We start from the raw sequence: 21,609 nt of genomic DNA, 5'->3' as shown, positions 1-21,609 counted from the left end.
AGGGACCGTCTGAAAAGTCCACACATTGTGCTAAAACATGCTAATACTGTGGAGGGTGTGGTAAGGGACCGTCTGAAAAGTCCATACACTGTGCTAAAACATGCTAATACTGTGGAGGGTGTGGTAAGGGACCGTCTGAAAAGTCCATACACTGTGCTAAAACATGCTAATACTGTGGAGGGTGTGGTAAGGGACCGTCTGAAAAGTCCACACAATGTGCTAAAACGTGCTAATACTGTGGAGGGTGTGGTAAGGGACTGACTGAAAAGTCCACACATTGTGCTAAACATGCTAATACTGTGGAGGGTGTGGTAAGGGACCGTCTGAAAAGTCCACACAATGTGCTAAAATGTGCTAATACTGTGGAGGGTGTGGTAAGGGACCGTCTGAAAAGTCCACACAATGTGCTAAAATGTGCTAATACTGTGGAGGCTGTGGTAAGGGACCATCTGAAAAGTCCACACAATGTGCTAAAATGTGCTAATACTGTGGAGGGTGTGGTAAGGGACTGACTGAAAAGTCCACACATTGTGCTAAAACGTGCCATTTTTCTATATAAATGTTCAATAAGATCAAACTATGAATACAATCATCCACTGAAGTCAAACAAGACAAAAAGACATGGTGTCTCCGTGCTCAACGGAGTCTTAAATAAGTGTATGATGTATTAACAAAGACATGAAAGACATGTCGAATCCATATTACAAATGATTCCAGCATTCCTCACACATACCAATTAATCCACGGAAGATCTTAAACGGAAGGCCCTGCTGGGGATCCTGGAGTGAACAAAACATGTCCGAGACTAGATGTCTGGTTTGAGTTATAACACAAGGCATTTTCTTTGCTGCCAGCGCCGTAATGCTCCCTTTGGCACAGTCCGAGAACCCCCCTCAGAAGTGGGAAAAGACCCAGAAAATTAAAGGTTGGAAACTTGAGAAAACGGGAACTAGCTAGTGAGAACGAGGGCAAAACAGACAACAAATACTGGGGTTACTCGGATCTGCAGCAGACACATTTCTGGAGTCTTTGCGAGAGTAAATTACACATTCATCAATTACACATGTCATTACTTTTAAATCTTAAAATATTTATTGTAAAAATACATATATATATATATATATATATATATATATATATATATATATATATATATATATATATACAAAAAATATTTTAAAACAATTCACTTGACTCAATCACCAAACATCTGATCACACATTTTATCCTCAAAATCTGGCCCTGGATAACATAAGCAGAATTTGGTATGAAGCTAAATGAAATATATGTCAAAAGCTTGTTTTTGAATTTCCTGCTCAATACTATGGACTAGATCTATAGTCGTATTGTTTAATTCAGCCAGAACTTCACATATAAAGACATTAAACAACATGTGGCATTTCTAAGAGGCTCTGATAACCACGTGAGGACGTCTGGTATTATTTTATTGAATGTCACTTTCCAGTTAATATGCAAAAACTCTGATTCAAAATATTTTTGTGCAAACCAAGAGAAAAGAGAAAGACATCTTTACTTTTACTGCAAAAAAAAAAAATTACAATTAAAATAAAAGTTAAAAATACATTCATTTTACATTCATTGTTTTTGGCAAAGTGAGCTACAAGACAAATAATTTCTCACTATCCAGCAGTGGTCAAGTCATGTCAAGAATGTGTCTGGGTCGTTTTTAAATTTCCATAAGGACATACAATATTATACTTAAGCATATTTTTGTAACATAATTTTTTATTCCTCCCCAATTCCCATTAATGTAACACAAAAATAGTTAAAGTATTTACATTGTTAAGTATTTATACGGTATATCATGGGGGTTTCATTTGTAGTGCTGCCTTAATTTTGTCTGATTTTAACAAAATCATTATTTTACAAAAAACGAAATGTTATGATACAGAGAATCATATGAAGCACTTTAAGAGGACAGGCAAAGAATTTATTTTCTGACATAGTTTCTCACACAAAGTTGTGCATTCCCTAGTAATTGCTTTATTCATCCCTTACGAAAATTAACCATGAATTTACTATGTTAGCTATAGGTTAACTATGGTATGCGCAGTAAAACCATAACCATAAAATTTACCACTACAGTAAAAATATAGTATTTTAACAATTATATTTGGTAAACCATAGTAATACAGGAAAACCAAAACTATGGTAATTAAATCATAATCTTTCTGCCAAAAAACATGTTAATTATGCTATAGAAACACATTGGTTAATTTGTGTTACACTTTTAAAATCATGGTTCTTCCAATAAAATGTTTTACAACAGTCATGATTACTGCAGTTTTACTATAGTGAATATGGTTAAGTGTCATTGGAGCATGTATTTTTGGTGGAAACCAGGGTTTTTAAAACCCATGGTACTCGTACCACAAATTAACCATGTTATTACTAGAGTAAAACTGTGGTTATTGTTTAACAAAAAAGTACCATACTTGAACTATATTAAAACAATTTAGTAAAACCGTGGTACATTTTCGTAAGGGGTTAATAAAGCTAAAAGGGAGGGAACGCAACACTTATTGCAAGGGAACAGAAACTATTGCGAGGGAACGCAACACTTATTGCAAGGGAACGCAACACTTATTGCAAGGGAATGGAAACTATTGTGAGGGAACGCAACACTTATTGAAAGGGAACGGAAACTATTGTGAGGGAACGCAACACTTATTGCAAGGGAACGGAAACTATTGCGAGGGAACGCAACACTTATTGCAAGGGAACGGAAACTATTGCAGGGGAACGGAAACTATTGTGGGGGAACGGAAACTATTGTGAGTGAATGCAACACTTATTGCAAGAGAACGGAAACTATTGCGGGGGAACGCAACACTAATTGCGAGGGAACGCAACACTTATTGCAAGGGAACGGAAACTATTGTGGGGGAACGGAAACTATTGTGAGTGAATGCAACACTTATTGCAAGAGAACGGAAACTATTGCGGGGGAACGCAACACTTATTGCAGGGGAACGGAAACTATTGTGGGGGAACGGAAACTATTGTGAGTGAATGCAACACTTATTGCAAGAGAACGGAAACTATTGCGGGGGAACGCAACACTAATTGCGAGGGAACGCAACACTTATTGCAAGGGAACGGAAACTATTGTGAGGGAACGCAACACTTATTGCAAGGGAACGGAAACTATTGCGGGGGAACGCAACACTTATTGCAAGGGAACGGAAACTATTGCGGGGGAACGCAACACTTATTGCAAGGGAACGGAAACTATTGCGAGGGAACGCAACACTTATTGCAAGGGAACGGAAACTATTGCAGGGGAACGGAAACTATTGTGGGGGAAAGGAAACTATTGTGAGTGAATGCAACACTTATTGCAAGGGAACGGAAACTATTGTGAGTGAATGCAACACTTATTGCAAGGGAACGGAAACTATTGTGAGGGAACGCAACACTAATTGCGAGGGAACGCAACACTTATTGCGAGGGAACGCAACACTTATTGCAAGGGAACGGAAACTATTGCGGGGGAACGCAACACTTATTGCAAGGGAACGGAAACTATTGTGGGGGAACGGAAACTATTGTGAGTGAACGCAACACTTATTGCAAGGGAACGGAAACTATTGCGGGGGAATGCAACACTTATTGCAAGGGAACGGAAACTATTGCGGGGGAACGGAAACTATTGTGCCAACACGTTCTCACCCCGACTCGTCACATACGGACGCTTCGGGCGGTTTCGTTGCATATTGACGCGCCGGGTACACCTTTGGCGTCATTTTTCGACGCGCAGGGCGGTCCCATAGACTTCCATGTATCTGCGCGAACCGGAGCGTGCAGCGTTGAAATGTCACGTCTCGGGTAAGCTCACGCCGCGAACGGGTGGACAGTCGAGACCGTGATCAATAACAATCAAAAGGAATAGGCTGCAATGGCCCTCCAACTGTTTTTTGATGTTTAAAACCCCGGACACGTCACGTTCTACGTATCTCTGAACCGGAGCATGCGGCGTTGAAATGTCACGTCTCGGGTAAGCTCACGCCGCGAACGGGTCGAGAGTCGACACCGCGATCAATAAAAATCAAAAGGAATACGCTACAATGGCCCTCCAACCGTTTTTTTATGTTTCGAAACCGGACGCGTCGTAAAACGACGCCAAATGTACACCCGGCGCATCGATAAGCGACGCCATGGGGTCCTGCCCGAGCGTCCGTATGTGACGAGTTGGGGTGTGAGAATGTGTTGATTGTGGGGGAACGGAAACTATTGTGAGTGAATGCAACATTTATTGCAAGGGAACGGAAACTATTGCGGGGGAACGGAAACTATTGTGAGGGAACGCAACACTTTTTGCCTAGGGAACGGAAACTATTGCGAGGGAACGCAACACTGATTGCGCAGGAACGCAACACTGATTGCGAGGGAACGCAACACTTGTTGCAAGGGAACGGAAACTATTGCGGGGGAACGGAAACTATTGTGGGGGAACGGAAACTATTGCGAGGGAACGCAACACTAATTGCGAGGGAACGCAAAACTTATTGCGAGGGAACGCAACACTTATTGCAAGGGAACGGAAACTATTGCGAGGGAACGCAACACTTATTGCAAGGGAACGGAAACTATTGCGGGGGAACGGAAACTATTGTGAGTGAACGCAACACTTATTGCAAGGGAACGGAAACTATTGCGAGGGAACGCAACACTAATTGCGAGGGAATGCAACACTTATTGCGAGGGAACGCAACATTATTGCAAGGGAACGGAAACTATTGTGAGGGAACACAACACTTATTGCAAGGGAACGGAAACTATTGAGGGGAACGGAAAATATTGTGAGTGAACGCAACACTAATTGCGAGGGAACGCAACACTTATTGCAAGGGAACGGAAACTATTGTGAGGGAACACAAAACTTAGGGTGTGTTCACACTTGGCAGGTTTGGTTCGATTAAAAGGAACTCTGGTGCGACACTCTCTCTCATAGTGTTTCATTTGAACAAGTGTGAATGCTGCCATCCAGACCTTGGTGTGCACCAAACAAGCGGACCGAGACCGCCTGAATAGTGGGTCTCAGTCCACTACTGAACAAACTCTGGTGCGGTTCGATTGATATGTGAATGCAGCATGGACCAAAGACGTTTAAACGGACCAAAAACAGGAAGTAATTTGCCTTTAATACTGACCTCAAACATACCTGGTTCTTCTCTTCACAGGAGCTATGTTGCCCATTACAGTTCGGTACAGCCGTCAAAACCGCCGTCAGCCGTCCTTGCAGCATATTTTCATTTGTGTGTGCAATGGAGCAATTTCTGATGCTGTTTTGACTCATTTACACATTTTATTAACTCTTTGTTTGTTCTCATCTGGTAAAAATACCACCATATATACATATATACATCCAACGAGCACATTTCGCCCAACAGCCAGCAGTGTTTTGGATGTTCGGCAAGTTACATCGTAAAATATACGTCATAAAAGCTGTTCAATCAGGTCGTGACTTTATCCTTATGTCTTTTGTTTTGTATCTTTAGGTTCAGTGTTAAAATACCAGTGTGAACGCTAAGCGAACCAGGACTAAATTTATCATTTTCTTTTTTGGTCCGGACCAAGAGAACCAAGAGAACTGAACTGTGTGAACACACCCTTATTGTGAGGTAACAGAAACTATTTTGAGGGAACCCCAAATAATTGTGAGGGAACTACAAATATCGCAAGGGAACGCAAAAGTTATTGTGAAGGAACCCCAAATAATTGCGAGAGAACACAAACTATTTCATAAAATAAATTTCCTCACAGTCCTCTAAGGGGCTCAGTAGAAACCATGGACAATAATCAGCAAAAGCAAAATGCCCACATGACCGAGACACATTTTTGACAGTTTTCGTGAGATTCACTCAACAAAGTTTTAACGAGACACCAGCGTTACAGTAACACAATTTTTCCCTTTTAAAGAGCTGGTCATGTGAAACAGCAGAAATAAGGTCTTACGAGGATAAAAAGAATCCAAAAAAGACTTGAAGATACAGCACATCAAACTTTGAAAGAAAAAGGCACTCAAACAAATAAGGTTTCATTCACACGCAAAACATTTACTAGCAAAAACAGAATTCTGTCCGCCTGCAGTTCAGCCTCCCGTGCAGAAGGGGGCGATCTATTTGAACAAACCCAAAAGGGGCCACTATTAAGCTGAAGATATAGTTCCCCAAAGTTGGCTTTTGTGGTTTCCACTTCTCTGTTTCTCCCCTTCTCCGAAAACTAGCGAACGAGAGACTGCTTCCTGCCGTTGACCTCATCGCAAGACCTCTTTTTCAGAGAAGGTCTGGCATATCCTTCTTAAGAGTGGTTTCACCAAACTCTCCCTCGCCTCAGTGGAGAAACCCCATCATCACCAGCGGTAGCAGCAGAACTTGCAACCAGGTGGTCCAGAGCACTATACCTCTGTTCCCAGGTTCCCCCTGGCTACAGCGGTCCCCCATAAACCCGTTGTAGCACTGACATTGGAAGTCCTCTTTTAACTGGTTGAGTTCTTCAGCTCCCATCTGGCCTATGACCTTCAAAGTGTTGCCATGGCGCTCTATGCTGTGGGTGTTTGGACTGAGGTGCAAGTACGTATCCGTGTCCGGTTGTTTGCGAAGACAGCGTCCATGAAATTCACAGAGATTCCGACTGCACTGCTCAGCGGCGGACGTTACGTTAAGCAGGTATCGACCCAACGGCCCTCCCAGGTATTTGTTAAGATTAGAACAGCTCGCCTGAAGGGGATGAGAGTAGAAAGCATTCACTTGAGACTTTCGAACATTAGACATTTGGTACATTACATTTTAGAGTAGTAAATTACTGCTATGCAAAACAGATTAATTAGCCAAAATCTGACAATTTTGTGATTTATTGAAATCATCCAATTTACGTGCAATTGCATTGTCCCATGCAAGCGAAAACATTTGAATTTGTGTGACTAATCATTGTTTTTCGAACTGTGCTGATGTAAACATGCCATCAAGGGAACGTTATTTAGCTGAGTAACGTAAATATATATATTTTTATTGCGATAATGATTTGTGATAGCCTTGGAAGTATAACTTAGAATGGGTCAAAAATGATAATTTTTATCCAGCAAAAGAGTATTCATGAACTTAAAGGTGCCATTGGGTAACATAAGGGATGGGACGCTATCAGTACCGCCGCTTCCTATAAGCAGAATATGCAGTCTGCGTAGGGCACCATCTTACCCTAGGAGGGCACCAGAAAGTCCCCCAGCTGCCCTTACTCACATGTTATACGTTATTAAAGGAACCGAAAGCAGTTGCAGAACACAGATGTTCGCTTCGCGCTCATATCGCGCGAACAATCCCCCCCTGGACGATTCGGTTTGATATAGGATATGAGGTTTGCGATTCGATATCTCGATTGGATATGATGACACTTGAATATTAAAGTATGGCAGAAAATGTTGTTTATTTATTTATGTTTGGGCAAAATGCACATTATAAATTCTCATCAAAATAAAGTTCTTTAATACACAATATAAGTCTTCCAAGTATAAATAATAAGAGTTTCTCATAAACCTTTCACTATAAGAAAAGATCAAACAACCCTTCAAAAACATCGGGCTACATTCAGGCTGATCAAGCAATGGAAATGAACATAGAATAGAATAAAATAGAATATAACTTAAAAGTATGAGAAAGTGTTTTTTAGTTTAATTTTTTATAATTTGTTTGTCTTGATTATTATAATAAAATTGTAATTTTAAAAAATATAAAATTCTACTTTCTATCAAGTAATTTTATTTCTTGAAATTGTTTATATAATAATGCTAATAAGCTATCACTCTTTGAAATAATGTGTACAACTTACAAAAAATAACATCGAAGTTTACATTCATTTGTATAACAAGCGCTATAATGGTACTGTCGCTTTAAGAGTTTAACGCACATCTCACAGATAATTTATTCATGAGAGAGAAGTCTTGTTTTTTTAGCATTTTTCAAAAAACAAGACGATTTTCCAGGTATTCCAGTAGCTACATTTTTAAGAGCTACATTCAGGCACATTTTTTTGGTTTTATGATATATCGAAATTCAATATATCGTCCCATCCCCAAGTAAAATTATAGCTTCTTTGTAAAGAAAATATTAGTTTTAATGATATTTCAATTTTTCCTAAAAATAGACATTTACTAGTTGTCAGGGGCAACTTAGTAAAAATCTGAACTACTGGAAGTCACGAATCCAGTCATAAAAATTGTATTAACTGGAAAACTTGAAAATGTAGGAATGTCACATAATTTGGGATCAAATGTATGTATGAATGCACATAATTTGTTGTAGAATTAAGGTGAGATGTAATTATATTGCCACGGTAACGTTATCTAATTGAGGATTTATGGGAGAATCGTTAGAATGGGTCAATGAATCTGCGGTTATGAATCTATAGGGGTCATGGTAATACATAATGGCTTTTTATATGAAAAATGTATATTTATAGTTTGTATATTTTTTTTATGACACACAAAATATGTTTCTACATATAGCCTTTTATCATTCGTGGTGGGACCATTAATAACACACACACGCAATATAAAAATTGGTCAAGCACTATTGTAAATCTTCAAGAAGTCGTCGAGTCAACGCCTTAATGAGGATGCAAACTTACATAACTGCTTGCATAGGTGGAGTCACCCCAGAGAATAACACCAGCTACGCCCAACGCCACGCTCTCGCCAATAGTAGATACCAGATCCATCTGAGAGAGAAAGAGAAGGCAACAGAAAGAAAGTAAGAAATCTGAACCCAAATATATCGGATCAGCATCAAACATGTGTTTTAGTGTTGTAGCACCTATATTACAGGAATGGTGGTGGCGTAGTGGGCTAAAGCACATAACTGGTAATCAGAAGGTCGCTGGTTCGATCCCCACAGCCACCACCATTGTGTCCTTGAGCAAGGCACTTAACTGTTTATAAGTGAATCGTGAAATAGTGTGTGACATCAGTTGTTGACGACAGGGACTTCATTATTCTCTCTTTCCTCACAACACAATTCATAACATTACTCACAATCATTCACTCACAAATTAACTTTTGTTTAAATACTACGCCTCTTACGACACTCTTTCCACTCTCAGACAATCCAAAATTTCTGAAGACTATTTTACAAAGTAATCTTCTATTTTACTATGACTTAAGTTGTGTTATATCAATTCACAATAGAGCAGTTTTATAGTATATATATATATATATACACTGTATATTATAGTTTATAATGTTAGGTTTGAGCTAAAAGTATTAAACGTAATTTTTCAAACAAAAAATTAATTTATAACATGATCAATTTACTTAAGAAGCAAAATCAAATAAGATATTAAAGAGCACCTATTATGTTTTTCAAATATACCTTTCATGTAGTGTGTTATATAGCAGTTTGTGAGCGTAAAAAAACAAATGGAGTTATTAACTCCCAAAATCAACTGCTTCTGAACTTTTCCAGACTTCCTGTACTAACCGACATTATTTGGTAACCAAAACCCCGCCTCTGGTCTCCATTGGCTGCTCGCGAACAGCTTTGACACGCCCTCAAACACTAGACCAATCACAACAGACCTGGACATCTGACCAATCAGAGCAGAGCAGGCTCTCTGAAAGGAGGAGTTTAGAATGAACGCTTTAGAACGGATCATTGAACGAGTCGTTTTTGACACTGGGGAAAAAGGCTAATGCTGCAATTTAAATTATGAGTAAATTAAAGTGTTTTTTGACCTTGGATGCATGTAAATCTATCGTAGGAGTCCTTTAAAACAAAATTAGGCACATTTAAAAACCATAACAGGTGCTCTTTAAGTCTTGTTTCCAGAGAAATTTAACAAATGTAGTAACATTTATGTCCATTTTTTCTCTTACCCCATTGGCAAATAGTTTTCTCTTGTTATTAGCATAAACTAGAGGTCCGAACCCGACCCCCACAGCAGCCCCTCAGTACACCAGAGCAGAAGGGGGTGGAAAGCATTGCCTACCGTTTATTTGCCGAAACTTCACTTGGTGAAGAACAATCTGGAATAATATGAAACAATGCAACAGTCCCATCCCATCTATGCAGCCCGAGCTTGTTTAACGTGCTGAATCTTTGAGACATCTGCGCTAAATCTTGATGCTGCGCAAAGAATCAAACGGAGCACAGGTGTCTCAACAGGTGTTTTTGAAAATGTGAAGTTATTTTTAACTTGACATGGTGTTTAAAATATGCCGGTCCTGCGCGAGACGCTGAAGAAAATACGAGACGCTGTGCAAATGTCAAAGACATTCGTCCAGCATGTGTTTAAACAATGAGAGAGCGGAACAGATTATACCCCCTAACTATGTTCGCGCGTGCCTGTGAGTGAGAGCGCGTGCGTGAAAATGTTCGATTTCTCTGAAAACAAGACAAAATATCTTACGCCATTCTGCTTCAAGTCATTTTCTCATGTTTAAAGTATGTTTAGATAATTTTTTTGGATAAAAAAAAAGAAGACGCTTATTTTCCAATTATCAGTATATATGATTCCAGAGTTTTCATTTTCGAACAAACAGGATTTAAAGTGTTGGGTTTGGACTCCTCTCGGTTTGGCTTGTGTTTTTACACCTAGCAGCCAACAACAGGCACTCCACTCCAGTCTGACGGATCCAAAACACAACCTTGAGGCCAAACCTCATTCAATGACACGATCCACGTCACACACGTCATAAATGATCTTCAAAACCCCATTATGAATGCAAGGTCCTACTCAGGGTGACCACAAACTAGACAAAGTGTTTGATGGCTTTGAAGATGCCTTTAGACCAAAGTATACTTTGGTTTTCCACATACCAGTACGTCTAGCCAATTTTGTCATCAGCACAGTATGCATGGACTGTCCGCGTGCAGCCTAGTATTTCTAGACATGTGGACAGTCTGCGTTCAATGGCATGCACCTGCCATTGAATGTACTAAAGCGTATCACAATTATGTGTAGTATGCATACGTTGAACACATCCATATGGGCTCCGTGTGGGGTCAAAACAGAACATTTGAAAGGCTAAGCGCTCGACTGTTTGCAAAACAAAATACCAAGTGGAAATATGAAGTGTACCTTAGCATTATGATTAATTTTGAGGACACGGAAAGAGCCGTGTCAGTCTGAAATCAAGCACGAATACAGTGAATTGGATTTCGGGAAGAATCCACTCTGACGTTCGCATTGGTCAATGGAAAACCTTGGGTAGTGTGATGGTGTCGCTTTCGCAAATCATACTTCCTCTACAATCTTGTAACACACTATCCCCTTCCAAACCAATGGATTCACAGCAATCGCTGACGTAGTGCAAACAAACCCTCTCAAAGGCTTGATTAGCCTAATACGGGACCGGGTGTGTAGGATCACGACCCGACCCGCCCTCCGCCCTGCCACAGCCCAATTCCTAATGCGCTCTAAATCCTCATAGTGGCGTAGTGACTAGCCTCAATCCGGTTGACTCCACGTCTGAGACCGTCAATCCGCACATTTTATCACGTGGCTTGTTGAGGCGTTACCACGGAGATCTAGCACATGAAGAGGCTCACACTATTTTCCGTGGCATCCACACACAACTCGCCACGTGCCCCACTGAGAGCGAGAACCACATTATAGCAACCACGAGGAGGTTACACCTACATGACTCTACCCGCCCTGGCAACCGGGCCAACACCGGTTGCTTAGGAAGCCTGACTGGAGTCACTCAGCACGTCCTGGATTCGAACTTGCGACTCCATGTGGGGTAGTCAGCCTCTTTACTTGCTGAGCTACCCAGGCAACCCCATGAGCAACATTTTTAAAAGGCAATAATTCAACAATACTGAGAATTAAAATGGGAAATGGGCACACAAAAAAAAAAATCACACATAATATCAACTACAGTTCTTATGTCCGTGTGTGCGTTAAAGTGTGCTGGGGGAATTCCAGAGTATGACATTCGAGGGTAACCCAAGGATTGCAGCCCAATGCCACGCAAGCCACAAATACAGCACCGACTGTGGGCATCTGGAAATAAATGTGTTATTTATGAATATACGTTATCCCCTTTGCCACTGGGAAAGCTGCTTACTGACGAGCTGCATTTATAAGGGGGTAAAGAGTAAGCCGATTACACAGTAGAGAACCACCGATAGCGGATTTTGCCGATATCGATAACTAAGGAGGTGGGGTTAAGACCAAAAACCAATTAATCATCTGATAGACTTTCAAATATTTCCTTACTTTGATAGACACATTGAGGCCACAAGAATGCAAAATGAATAAAATTCAGATGCAGTTTATTGTGACACCGATTAATCGTTAAAAACGATATATTTGTTTACCTCTTACACAGTGCATGTAAACACATGTCTGGTGTCCATGTAAACAAGCTCAGTGTGAATACAAATAGGCTGATTTTATCCTTGCCAGATAAGAAAGATAATTCTGTTTTTGTCATTATGGGTAGCACCGCAAACAATAAAATCTCACTGGTCCAAAATCCAGCTCCACGTAAAGGTATCTGTACTTGTTAGGACATGTTATTAAGCTACAGTGAAATACAAGGCCCCATCTGCTCTGCTCATATACAACTGGGAACATTTTGAATGTTTATTTACTTCAATAAATCTCAGGGCCTCACATGCTATCCAAGCTGCTGATGGCATTGTGGTATTTGCTTTACAGAGCCAACGAGACTCGAAGGTGGAATCTAGTGGAGCACAAATGAGTCTTTGTCTCCAGAAAGCAGAGACGACTCTGCACATTTATGCTATATTTGGAACAAGCCATGACATAGAAGTCTGTTTTCCCTGCACATCCATCCCACTGCGTATATCTCTCAAAGCCAGGAAAAATACATTTTGACACTCCGTTCCTGAATATGAATTAACCCTAACCCTAACCATCCCAAAGGATTCGAAGAGATTCGAATTTCCTTCGAACAGCCTTAGAGGTCAACAGACCATTACACAAATCAAATCAGCTGGTTTCATGCAGGTCTAGGGTTGGCATAAAAGGGATTTTAGTTGTGCAGTACCGTGAATATTGAACATTTACAGTAAAAACTTGACCACAGGCTACTCATAGGACTGATTCTGTAATCACTTTAAACTGAGTCTACAAGTAAAGTTACATTTCAATGAACAGGTGGGCTCATTGGTGCAGTATTCAAGGAATAGTTGAACCAAAAATTAAGTTTGTATACATTCAAATATGGCACTTTCAAAACACGTTGCACCACGATTGACGTCGACGACACCCGGTGTCATTGGTCCACGAGTGACTTATTACAGATGCCATAATGACAATTAAAAATTTTGGGTGAACCATTCCTTAAGACATTCGGTCCATCGCAATGCCCCACTATGACAAACACAACCCACGCCCATCCAGGAATCTCACCTCTGACAGCATCAAGAGTTCAGCATTAGAGGTTGGACTAGCACTTCCATAAGTGGGCCGTGTGTAGACAAACACAGGCCTGGCCGGCCCGTCCCCAACAGATGCCAACCTCATCCCTTCCTTGACCCGGTTCCGTACAAACTGCCGTCCGGACTGCTTGTCCTTTAGCAATTTGACCATATATATAGAAGGAAAAAGAGCCATACTCTCCATCCAAAGCCACTTTAGCTGGTCGTTCCGTGTCATCTCTACAACCGGACAATGTCCTGTGTAGTTCTCTAGGTTATTTTGGTAATTGTGGTTATAACAGTCAGGAAACAAGTAGAACCCCCAAAGCTGGTTGGGTCTTAAGCTTTTGGCCAATCTGAGAGTCTCCAACATGAATTTATGAGCAGAGAGCTCAAACTCTTGCTGGGCAACTTTGGCCACCTGCTCTTTAGACCAAGTTGGGTTCTTCTCAGAGACTGACTGCTTTGAACGTTCTCGATAAATGTCTTTAGTGCCCCAGTTACGTATCCAGAGTGGCCGCCACTCTTCCCAGTCGATCACAGCGAGACCTTTGGCAGTAGGGTCTTTGATATACTTCTGGAGACCTTCTGGCATCTTCTCCAGGTGTTGCATGAGACTAGCAGCCTGCGGTAGCCCACCATTGACAGCAGTACTGCCCGGCCCGTAATACGGGTACCGACCTAAACGGTCATTGTAGAAGATGGTGAGATTTTGCTTCGTGAAGCCCTCATTTGGTGACGCCACTATCTGGAACTGGTCAAGCTGGAAGATGATTTCATGTCGAGGTCTGCAGTCTTCTGTAGGGGCGTTCCAGGCCAACAGTAAAGGCTTGCCTGAATAAAGAGGCCAACGTGTGGTTTTTAATAGCTGAGCTTGTAAACAGGTCCAGAGTCGTAGCAACAACACGAGCTGCAGCCAGGACACCCGTTGAGGTTGGGTCGACCCAGAGGGACACAAGATGTTTCTCATCTTAGACCTATAAAAACACAAAACAGCACAGTTAGAAATCAGCTGTCAGTAATTCAGAACATCTCAAATTCCAAGAGTTGGAACACCTTTGCACATCAGCCCATATTTAGCCATTTTGTGATTAAATGCTCTGTTATGTGTTAAACAGATCCAATTAATGTTGTTAGAACAATAAAATAGCATTTGTACCTCTTTTTACATTTTTAAAGCAAAATTCCCAAGAAAAACAGTGATCAGATGACAATATTAGGCGAGTTAGTGGTAAAATATTAGCATCGGCCTATAGTTTTTTTTGTTAAAACATATATATATATATATATATATATATATATATATACACACATGTATATATACACACACACACACACATGGAGGGGTGTAAAGTAATTAAGTGTTTTTTTTGTTTTTATATTGACCAGAGGTCAAATGCAGTCACACAGAGGCTGTGTAGAGTTCTGACCATCTGCAGAGTCTGAATTTCGGATCTGATTTTGAGCTTCGGATACGTTGAAATATTTGTGCGACTAGACCGCAGGTGACCTGTGGAGTCCTGTGGATTATTTTGATGCACCCTAAATATGCATGTTGGACCATCAAAAAATGGAGCACATTCACTTGCATTGTTTAAAGGAGGAGGATTGAAAGGAAATCCTAAAAATCTTAAATTCTGTTTTTATGAAGAAAGAAACTCATACATCTTGGATGGCCTCAGGGTGAGTAAATTATCAGCCATTTTTCATTTTTGGGTGAATTTTTCCTTTAAATATAATTTTTGAGTACTTTGACACCCCCTGCACACGTCACAAACCTTTCTATCGATCTATATATATATATATATATATATATGCTTGGATTGGATATTGGGGTTCTAGTTGTGTGGAGACCTCGGAGTAGACATAGGCTACAGTCACTTTGAAGATGAGTTGGGACTGTTCTAATCTAACTACAATGGAAATAGCACTAACGAAGAACCATATCACAGTAGTGTTTAAATATGGCAAGCCGTTTTAACTTTTATTCATTTCGAGGATATGAATTCTTGATATCAACAGTTCAATTTTCACTAGTTAAAATGATAGTTATTGATATCAGGAATTCGATACCTACTAGTAACAATGTAGTTTAACTTTTACTAGTGGCAATTCAATTGTTGATATCAAGAATTGATTTTGAATGGCATCCTATGGTGACATTTCACTTGTGAAAGTACAATTACAGATATCAAGAATGATAGTTTTTACTAGTTGAAATACAATTCTTGATATCTAGAATTAGCATTTTAACTAGTGAAAATGTAAATGTTGATATCAGGAATTAGCATTGTTACTAGTGGAAATGTAATTTCTGATATCAAAAAATGCCATTGTTAGTAGATATCGAATCCCTGATATCAATAACTGTCATTTTAACTAGTGAAAATGGAATTGTTGATATCAAGGATTCATATCCTGGAAATGAATAAAAGTGAAAACGGCTTGCCATAGTTTAAAGACGTTACACCACATCATTAGGCTACACACTTTTCAAAAGTGACTGACATAATTTTTAAATATACATTTTTGTTAGTAGGTGTTGCTTGAGAGTCAACCCCATGACCTTGGCATTTTAGTGCCATAATCTACCAGTTGAGCTACAGGATAAGAAAGAAGAAATTAAATACTATTATTTTCAATACAAACCCCCCCGCTGATTTAAATTCCCTTGTTTAGAACGTTCCATGGAACGTTCAAACTTTGTTACACTTTGTTCTCCGCTGTTCGATTCCTCGTTACATTGTTATCGCATGTTTCGATAGCACTTCCGTCAGAGGGACAGTTACAAAATAACTTTAACCATCTTTACAAAAAATAAAAACTGACCTGCACAGATCGGACTGAACCCGTTCAGCACACCGGACCTATCACACGTTAACTACCACGTTGAGTCCATTCACCAGTCCGTCTATCTAGCTATCCGTCCATTAGATGCCAAGACCTAGTAACTACAGAGACTTCAATGCTATTTCAAAATATATCATCCAAGTATCATTGTTTCCTCGTCTTAACGCTCCTTATAGTGAGTAACGAAGGCTCGCAGCAACGGGGGGCAAGGCTGGAATCGGGCAGATTTGTCTTTGTGAAGGACGCATCAAGACGAACAAGTTTATCCTGGGAGAAAACTTGCTTCCTTCTGCTCTGACAATGCTCCCCAACTGTGAGGATTGGTTTTTCCAGCAGGACAATGCTCATGCCACACAGACAGGTCAATCAATGTGTGGATGAAGGACCACCAGATTAAGATCATGTCATGGCCAGCCCAACCTCCCGACCAACCATTGAAACCCGAAACTGGAATGTGATCAAGAGGAATATGGATGGCCGCAAGCCATCAAACAAAGACGACCTGCTTGAATTTCTGCTCCAGGAGTGGCATAAAGTCACCCAACAGGAATGTGAAAGACTTAATTGTTTTCAGAACTATATATATATATGTATAGTTTATATGGGACGATATGGTGCCAAAAGTGTACCATGGCTGTATCAGGATTATTGGGCATATGTCATTTAAATACCATGTCTCTGGATGTGTACCATGTTAATAATATATATATATATATATATATATATATATATATATATATATATATATATATATATATATATATATATATATAGGGTGTGTATCATTGTATTACCATGTGTCTGGACATGTACCATGGAAGTACATGTTTGGGGTGTGTACCATGGTAATACCATATTTTTTGGACACATACTAAATACTAGGTTTTATCATGGAAATACCATGTTTTGTGTGTTTTGTTTTTTACATATACCATAGTAATACCATTTTTTCTAGACATGTACCATGGTAATGACAGTTTTTGGGGTGTGTTCTATGGTTATACCATGTTCTTTGACATAAATTATGGTAATAGCATGTTTTGTGGCACATATAATCGCAATACCATGTTTTTTATGTGGCATGTTTTATTTAGTTTTGGGGGTGGATGGGGAATGTACCATGGTAATACCAGGCTTTTGTTTATACCATGTTTTTGGGACTTATATCATGGTAGTACCAGGTTTCTGGACATGTACCATAGTAATGCTATTTCTGGACACATATAATGGAAATACCAGGTTTTATCATGGTAGTGTCATGTACTTTTACATATATTGGGGGGGGGGCATACCAATGTAATACCATGTTTGTGGACATAAATCATGGTCATACCTTGTTTCTCGACATGTATCATGGTATAGCCATTTCATGTTCAACTGTACAATACAAATGTAAAAGCAGCCAATAACAACATTGCATAACGTTGCCAGTAAGAAGGCCCCATATGGGCTCAATGGTGCCTGGAACTGACATTAACTTATGACAGGCAGGAAATCAGCTGACCGTAGAGTAGACCTTTTTCCTGTGTCATTGGAGCCCATCAGGTGTGCTGAATCATCTGAATCTGACGAAGTAATCACGAATGGAACTCAATGGACCCACAAACGGATGCATGCTGACAAGCTTTGTTCATCCTTCCTGCACCCTAAACATGCCCTTTTGTGTTCCATGGAAGATAGTAAGCCTTACAATTGGTACAGAATTTTCATTTTGGGTGAACTGTTCCTTTCAGTATATGGCCCACGAGTAACTGATTAACCCACATGCTCTATACGGATGCTAATGTTTGTAAGGATTTAATTGCATCTGTCACTGGTTGAGAACAAAAGCTTATTCAGGCTCAAACTATGAATCCCTACAGGACATAAAGACCTCCAGGAAACACCCCGTTCCCATGCATTATAGTGAAGATGGCTGTAATGATAGGCTGCGGTGAGCACTATAGGAGAACTGACATCTGTATTAGTGGGAAGGTGCCAGGGGGCATACAGAAAGAAAACCACCCACAGCTGTGGGCCAAAGGGGTCGCCTTTGAAGTCACCTTTGAAAGCCAGACACGAAAAACACCACAACCTAAATTCTGCTCAGCTTAGAATTACAGTAGACAAAAAACAGAGTAATTATCATTAACGAAAACAAAAACTAAGTGAAAACATTTGAGTTAAATAAAATAAAAATAAAATAATAAAACAATTATTTTTTTTAAACACTGCCCCCAGTGGCCATAGCTGGAAGTGTTGTTTAACAAATGGGCAAATGTTGGGGAGTAACAGAACACATGTAACGGAATTCCGTATTTAAAATACAAAATATTAGTAACTGTATTCCACTACAGTTACAATTTAAATAATTGGTAATTAGAATACAGTTACATTCCAAAAGTATTTAGAGTACTGAAGAGATTACTTTGCATTTTATTGTCATGTGTTTCATTTAATATTTAGTCCTTTCAGATGGAAAATAAATGATGTCATCCAAAGTGCATTTGAACAGCGGTGAAACACTTTCTTATGATGTGTTACATTCATACGAGCAGACAGAGAAGTACGTTCGAAGTAATTTTGGAGCTGAAGAAATAGAAATAAACCTTGTGTAAATTGTTAGCTTTATGCTAAGCTAAAATGCTATTTCTAGCCATTTTACATGCACATGTTACCAGACGAGTTGTAGTTTTAGTTGTAAATTATTTAATGCAGTCAACAGGATTGCATATATTATTGACTCCCTATGAAACCCCCCAACCCTAAACATAACTGTCAGTGGAGTAATTTTAGTAACAATGGTAATTTTGGAGTGAAAATGCAACCTACGAATTGCACTTATCCTTAAGTATGTGAACATGTTTACTTCAGTGATTCTGCGGGACCAGAACCGATGTTGATCTCGCAACAGGCTTTAATTAAAATGTGTTCCTGCTTGAATTGATGAAGAAATGTCTGATGATTGTCAGTAATTTGGCAGAATGGTGTAGAGGGAACTGGAACATCCTTTAGCAACATGTCGAGTTCCTGTGCAATCATAAGGCATTATCTTTAGAAGTCGTAAAATACTAAAATCCTAAAATACTATAAATAACCAGAGTACACTAAAAATATAAAACTAAACTATAACTGACCGTAAAATACTTTCTTTTTAATACTTTAAAAGATTTTCTTCATCAATAATTGAATTCAAAGTGGTCAAAACAGTCCAATTAGCTTATAGCGTAGGTTTAAACATTAGCACCGTTTCCGATTTGACTTTAAACTTCAATTTTAAACCACTTTTCAAAATAAAAGTTTTCAATTTAAGTGGGTTAATTGTTTTTCCAACATCGAGTGAAAACGTATGAAAACATACAAAATTAAAGAGATACATTTAAAACAAAAAAGGTAATAAAAACACTGTTAGCAACTCGACCGAGACTTCATAAAGACTTCAAATGCATGTGTGTGCACTGCCGAGTATTTCAACGGTATTTGTCTAGCAAATTACAAATCTTGTGTGTATGTTTGCTTCTGTCCGCTGCAGGAGGGAGACATTCCTTCATGGAGTCCTGCTCCGAGCGAAATACCTCGATCCCCAAACACATCTTGTACTAATAAAAGATTTTAAGAGCTAACACAGATCTTACAGCCTCTTATAAACACAAGACCGATCTGACAGCTGCGAGTGATTTTTCACCACTAATGTCTAATAATGGGAAGTAAAAATGGGAAAACACACCATTTGACTTTTTGACAGGTGTTTATTCCCTAAAGTTTAAATTAATTTTCTCACATCCACGAGGGAGTCATGTCTTAAAGGTACAGTTCAGCCAAAACTGAAAAAGCTGGGTTATGCTTTATTCACCCTCATGTCGTTTCAAACCCGTATGACCAAACGGCCGCTATTTTACACACAATGAAAACAAATGGAGAATGCTAACCTTAATGCAAACAGTTTCTATATTGTGTTACTCAAAAATAACATTAAATACAAACTTCAACTCACCGTAACAAGCTTTCTGTCTCCTAGTCGACAGGCATCCTAAGTTGTTTCTGAATAGAGATATACACCTGCTCGTATGTCACTGAATGCACAGCTGCTTTTAGAGACGCACAGATTTGATCTTTTGCAAAACCACACCCATGTACCTCCTCCAAATTCCTGCCCATCTCACCCACCCTGGGAGGCCTGCCAGACTTCACTGTCTGATCTTCCCTTTCTGGGATTAATAGCTGGATATGAGTTGGCTAAACTGATTTTAGATCAGCCCCTACAACAGACCCCAGGAAGCCCCTGGTTATTGTTGCAAAGGTGATGTGAAATGGGAGACGATATTCGGCTTTAGAGAAAGTTTCACACCTAAAGAGGTCAATAGTACATTTCACAAATATGTTTTAAATGATTAGGGTTAGGAAGCCACGGACAAACCCTTACTTGCTCGTTAATAAATAAAAACTTCATGCATCCACACCACTAGATGTCAGACCACTGTTGTATTAGTTGCTTAGCAAACCAAATAAGAGCCAGCGTAACATAAACAATACATTTCTTAACATTAAAAGTATACTAACTACATTTTTACATTTTCTGCCAAAAATGAGAGTGGTGCTTGCCTATGCCAAATTCTCTGCCACAATGCTAAAGATTTGTGGGTGGGTATATTGAACAATAACTGAATAAATATAGGCTAAAGTAGCATGTACATGTAGCATCGTTACAACATAAAGGTTATTGGATTGGTCGCACAAATGCTCCAGAAACATGTTTCAGTTGCATAAGCAGCAGCAAGCAGCGTCTTGCTGTGAAGCGCCTTCTCATTTACATTTACATTTATGCATTTGGCAGATGCTTTTATCCAAAGCGACTTACAGTGCACTTATTACAGGGACAATCCCCGGAGCAACCTGGAGTTAAGTGCCTTGCTCAAGGACACAATGGTGGTGGCTGTGGGGATCGAACCAGCAACCTTCTGATTACCAGTTATGTGCTTTAGCCCACTACGTCACCACCACTCCATGGTCCACTTCTCATGTGAGGGTGCGCAAAGACACGGTAATCATAACAGGCAAGGGAACGTGCATTCCTGGGAAAAGGGTGTGGAGAAAATTGCAGTAAAAAAGTATTTATTTCATCAATAAAACTGGTTTCCTTTATCTGGCGGGTATGAGACTTTGTGACTTTTCGTCCATTTGATATGTGAACACAAACAAATAAATTGGAGTTGATTCGATGAGTCTAAGTGGTAGAAAGAAAAAGACGTTTGTACTGTCCCTGGTCAAAAGTGGCCTCCATAGGAAATGAATGGGAAACGCTATAATTTTATTCAATATATAAAAAGAAAAAAAAAAACAGCAACAATGCAGAAAAAAACACACTCAGGCATGG

The 21,609-nt window shown here is 39.6% G+C and overlaps 1 protein-coding gene across 11 annotated transcripts; it reads right to left on the bottom strand.

Annotated features, from left to right (window-relative positions):
- Positions 1-1,195: 1,195 nt before the first annotated feature.
- Positions 1,196-20,314, bottom strand: LOC127639982 (hyaluronidase-2-like). Of its 11 annotated transcripts, XR_007970037.1 has the most exons (6): positions 16,236-16,834; positions 13,399-14,383; positions 8,647-8,736; positions 4,527-6,743; positions 3,441-3,546; positions 1,196-3,252 (listed from the first exon to the last, which is right to left on the bottom strand). XR_007970037.1 is itself a non-coding variant. In XM_052122345.1 (4 exons), exons 2-4 carry the CDS (start codon positions 14,374-14,376, stop codon positions 6,357-6,359), a joined length of 1,455 nt encoding a protein of 484 aa, XP_051978305.1. In that variant the 5' UTR covers positions 14,377-14,383; positions 20,230-20,314; the 3' UTR covers positions 1,196-6,356. The 11 variants fall into 11 exon arrangements, 2 of the variants coding, with proteins under 2 accessions (XP_051978305.1, XP_051978304.1); XR_007970033.1 differs by having other exon boundaries at positions 1,196-2,916; positions 3,189-6,743; XR_007970034.1 differs by having other exon boundaries at positions 3,441-6,743.
- Positions 20,315-21,609: the final 1,295 nt, after the last annotated feature.

This window comes from Xyrauchen texanus, chromosome 48 (assembly GCF_025860055.1).
Source record: "Xyrauchen texanus isolate HMW12.3.18 chromosome 48, RBS_HiC_50CHRs, whole genome shotgun sequence".
Lineage (NCBI taxonomy): Eukaryota > Metazoa > Chordata > Actinopteri > Cypriniformes > Catostomidae > Xyrauchen > Xyrauchen texanus.
This window is presented reverse-complemented; position numbering and strand designations above follow the sequence as displayed.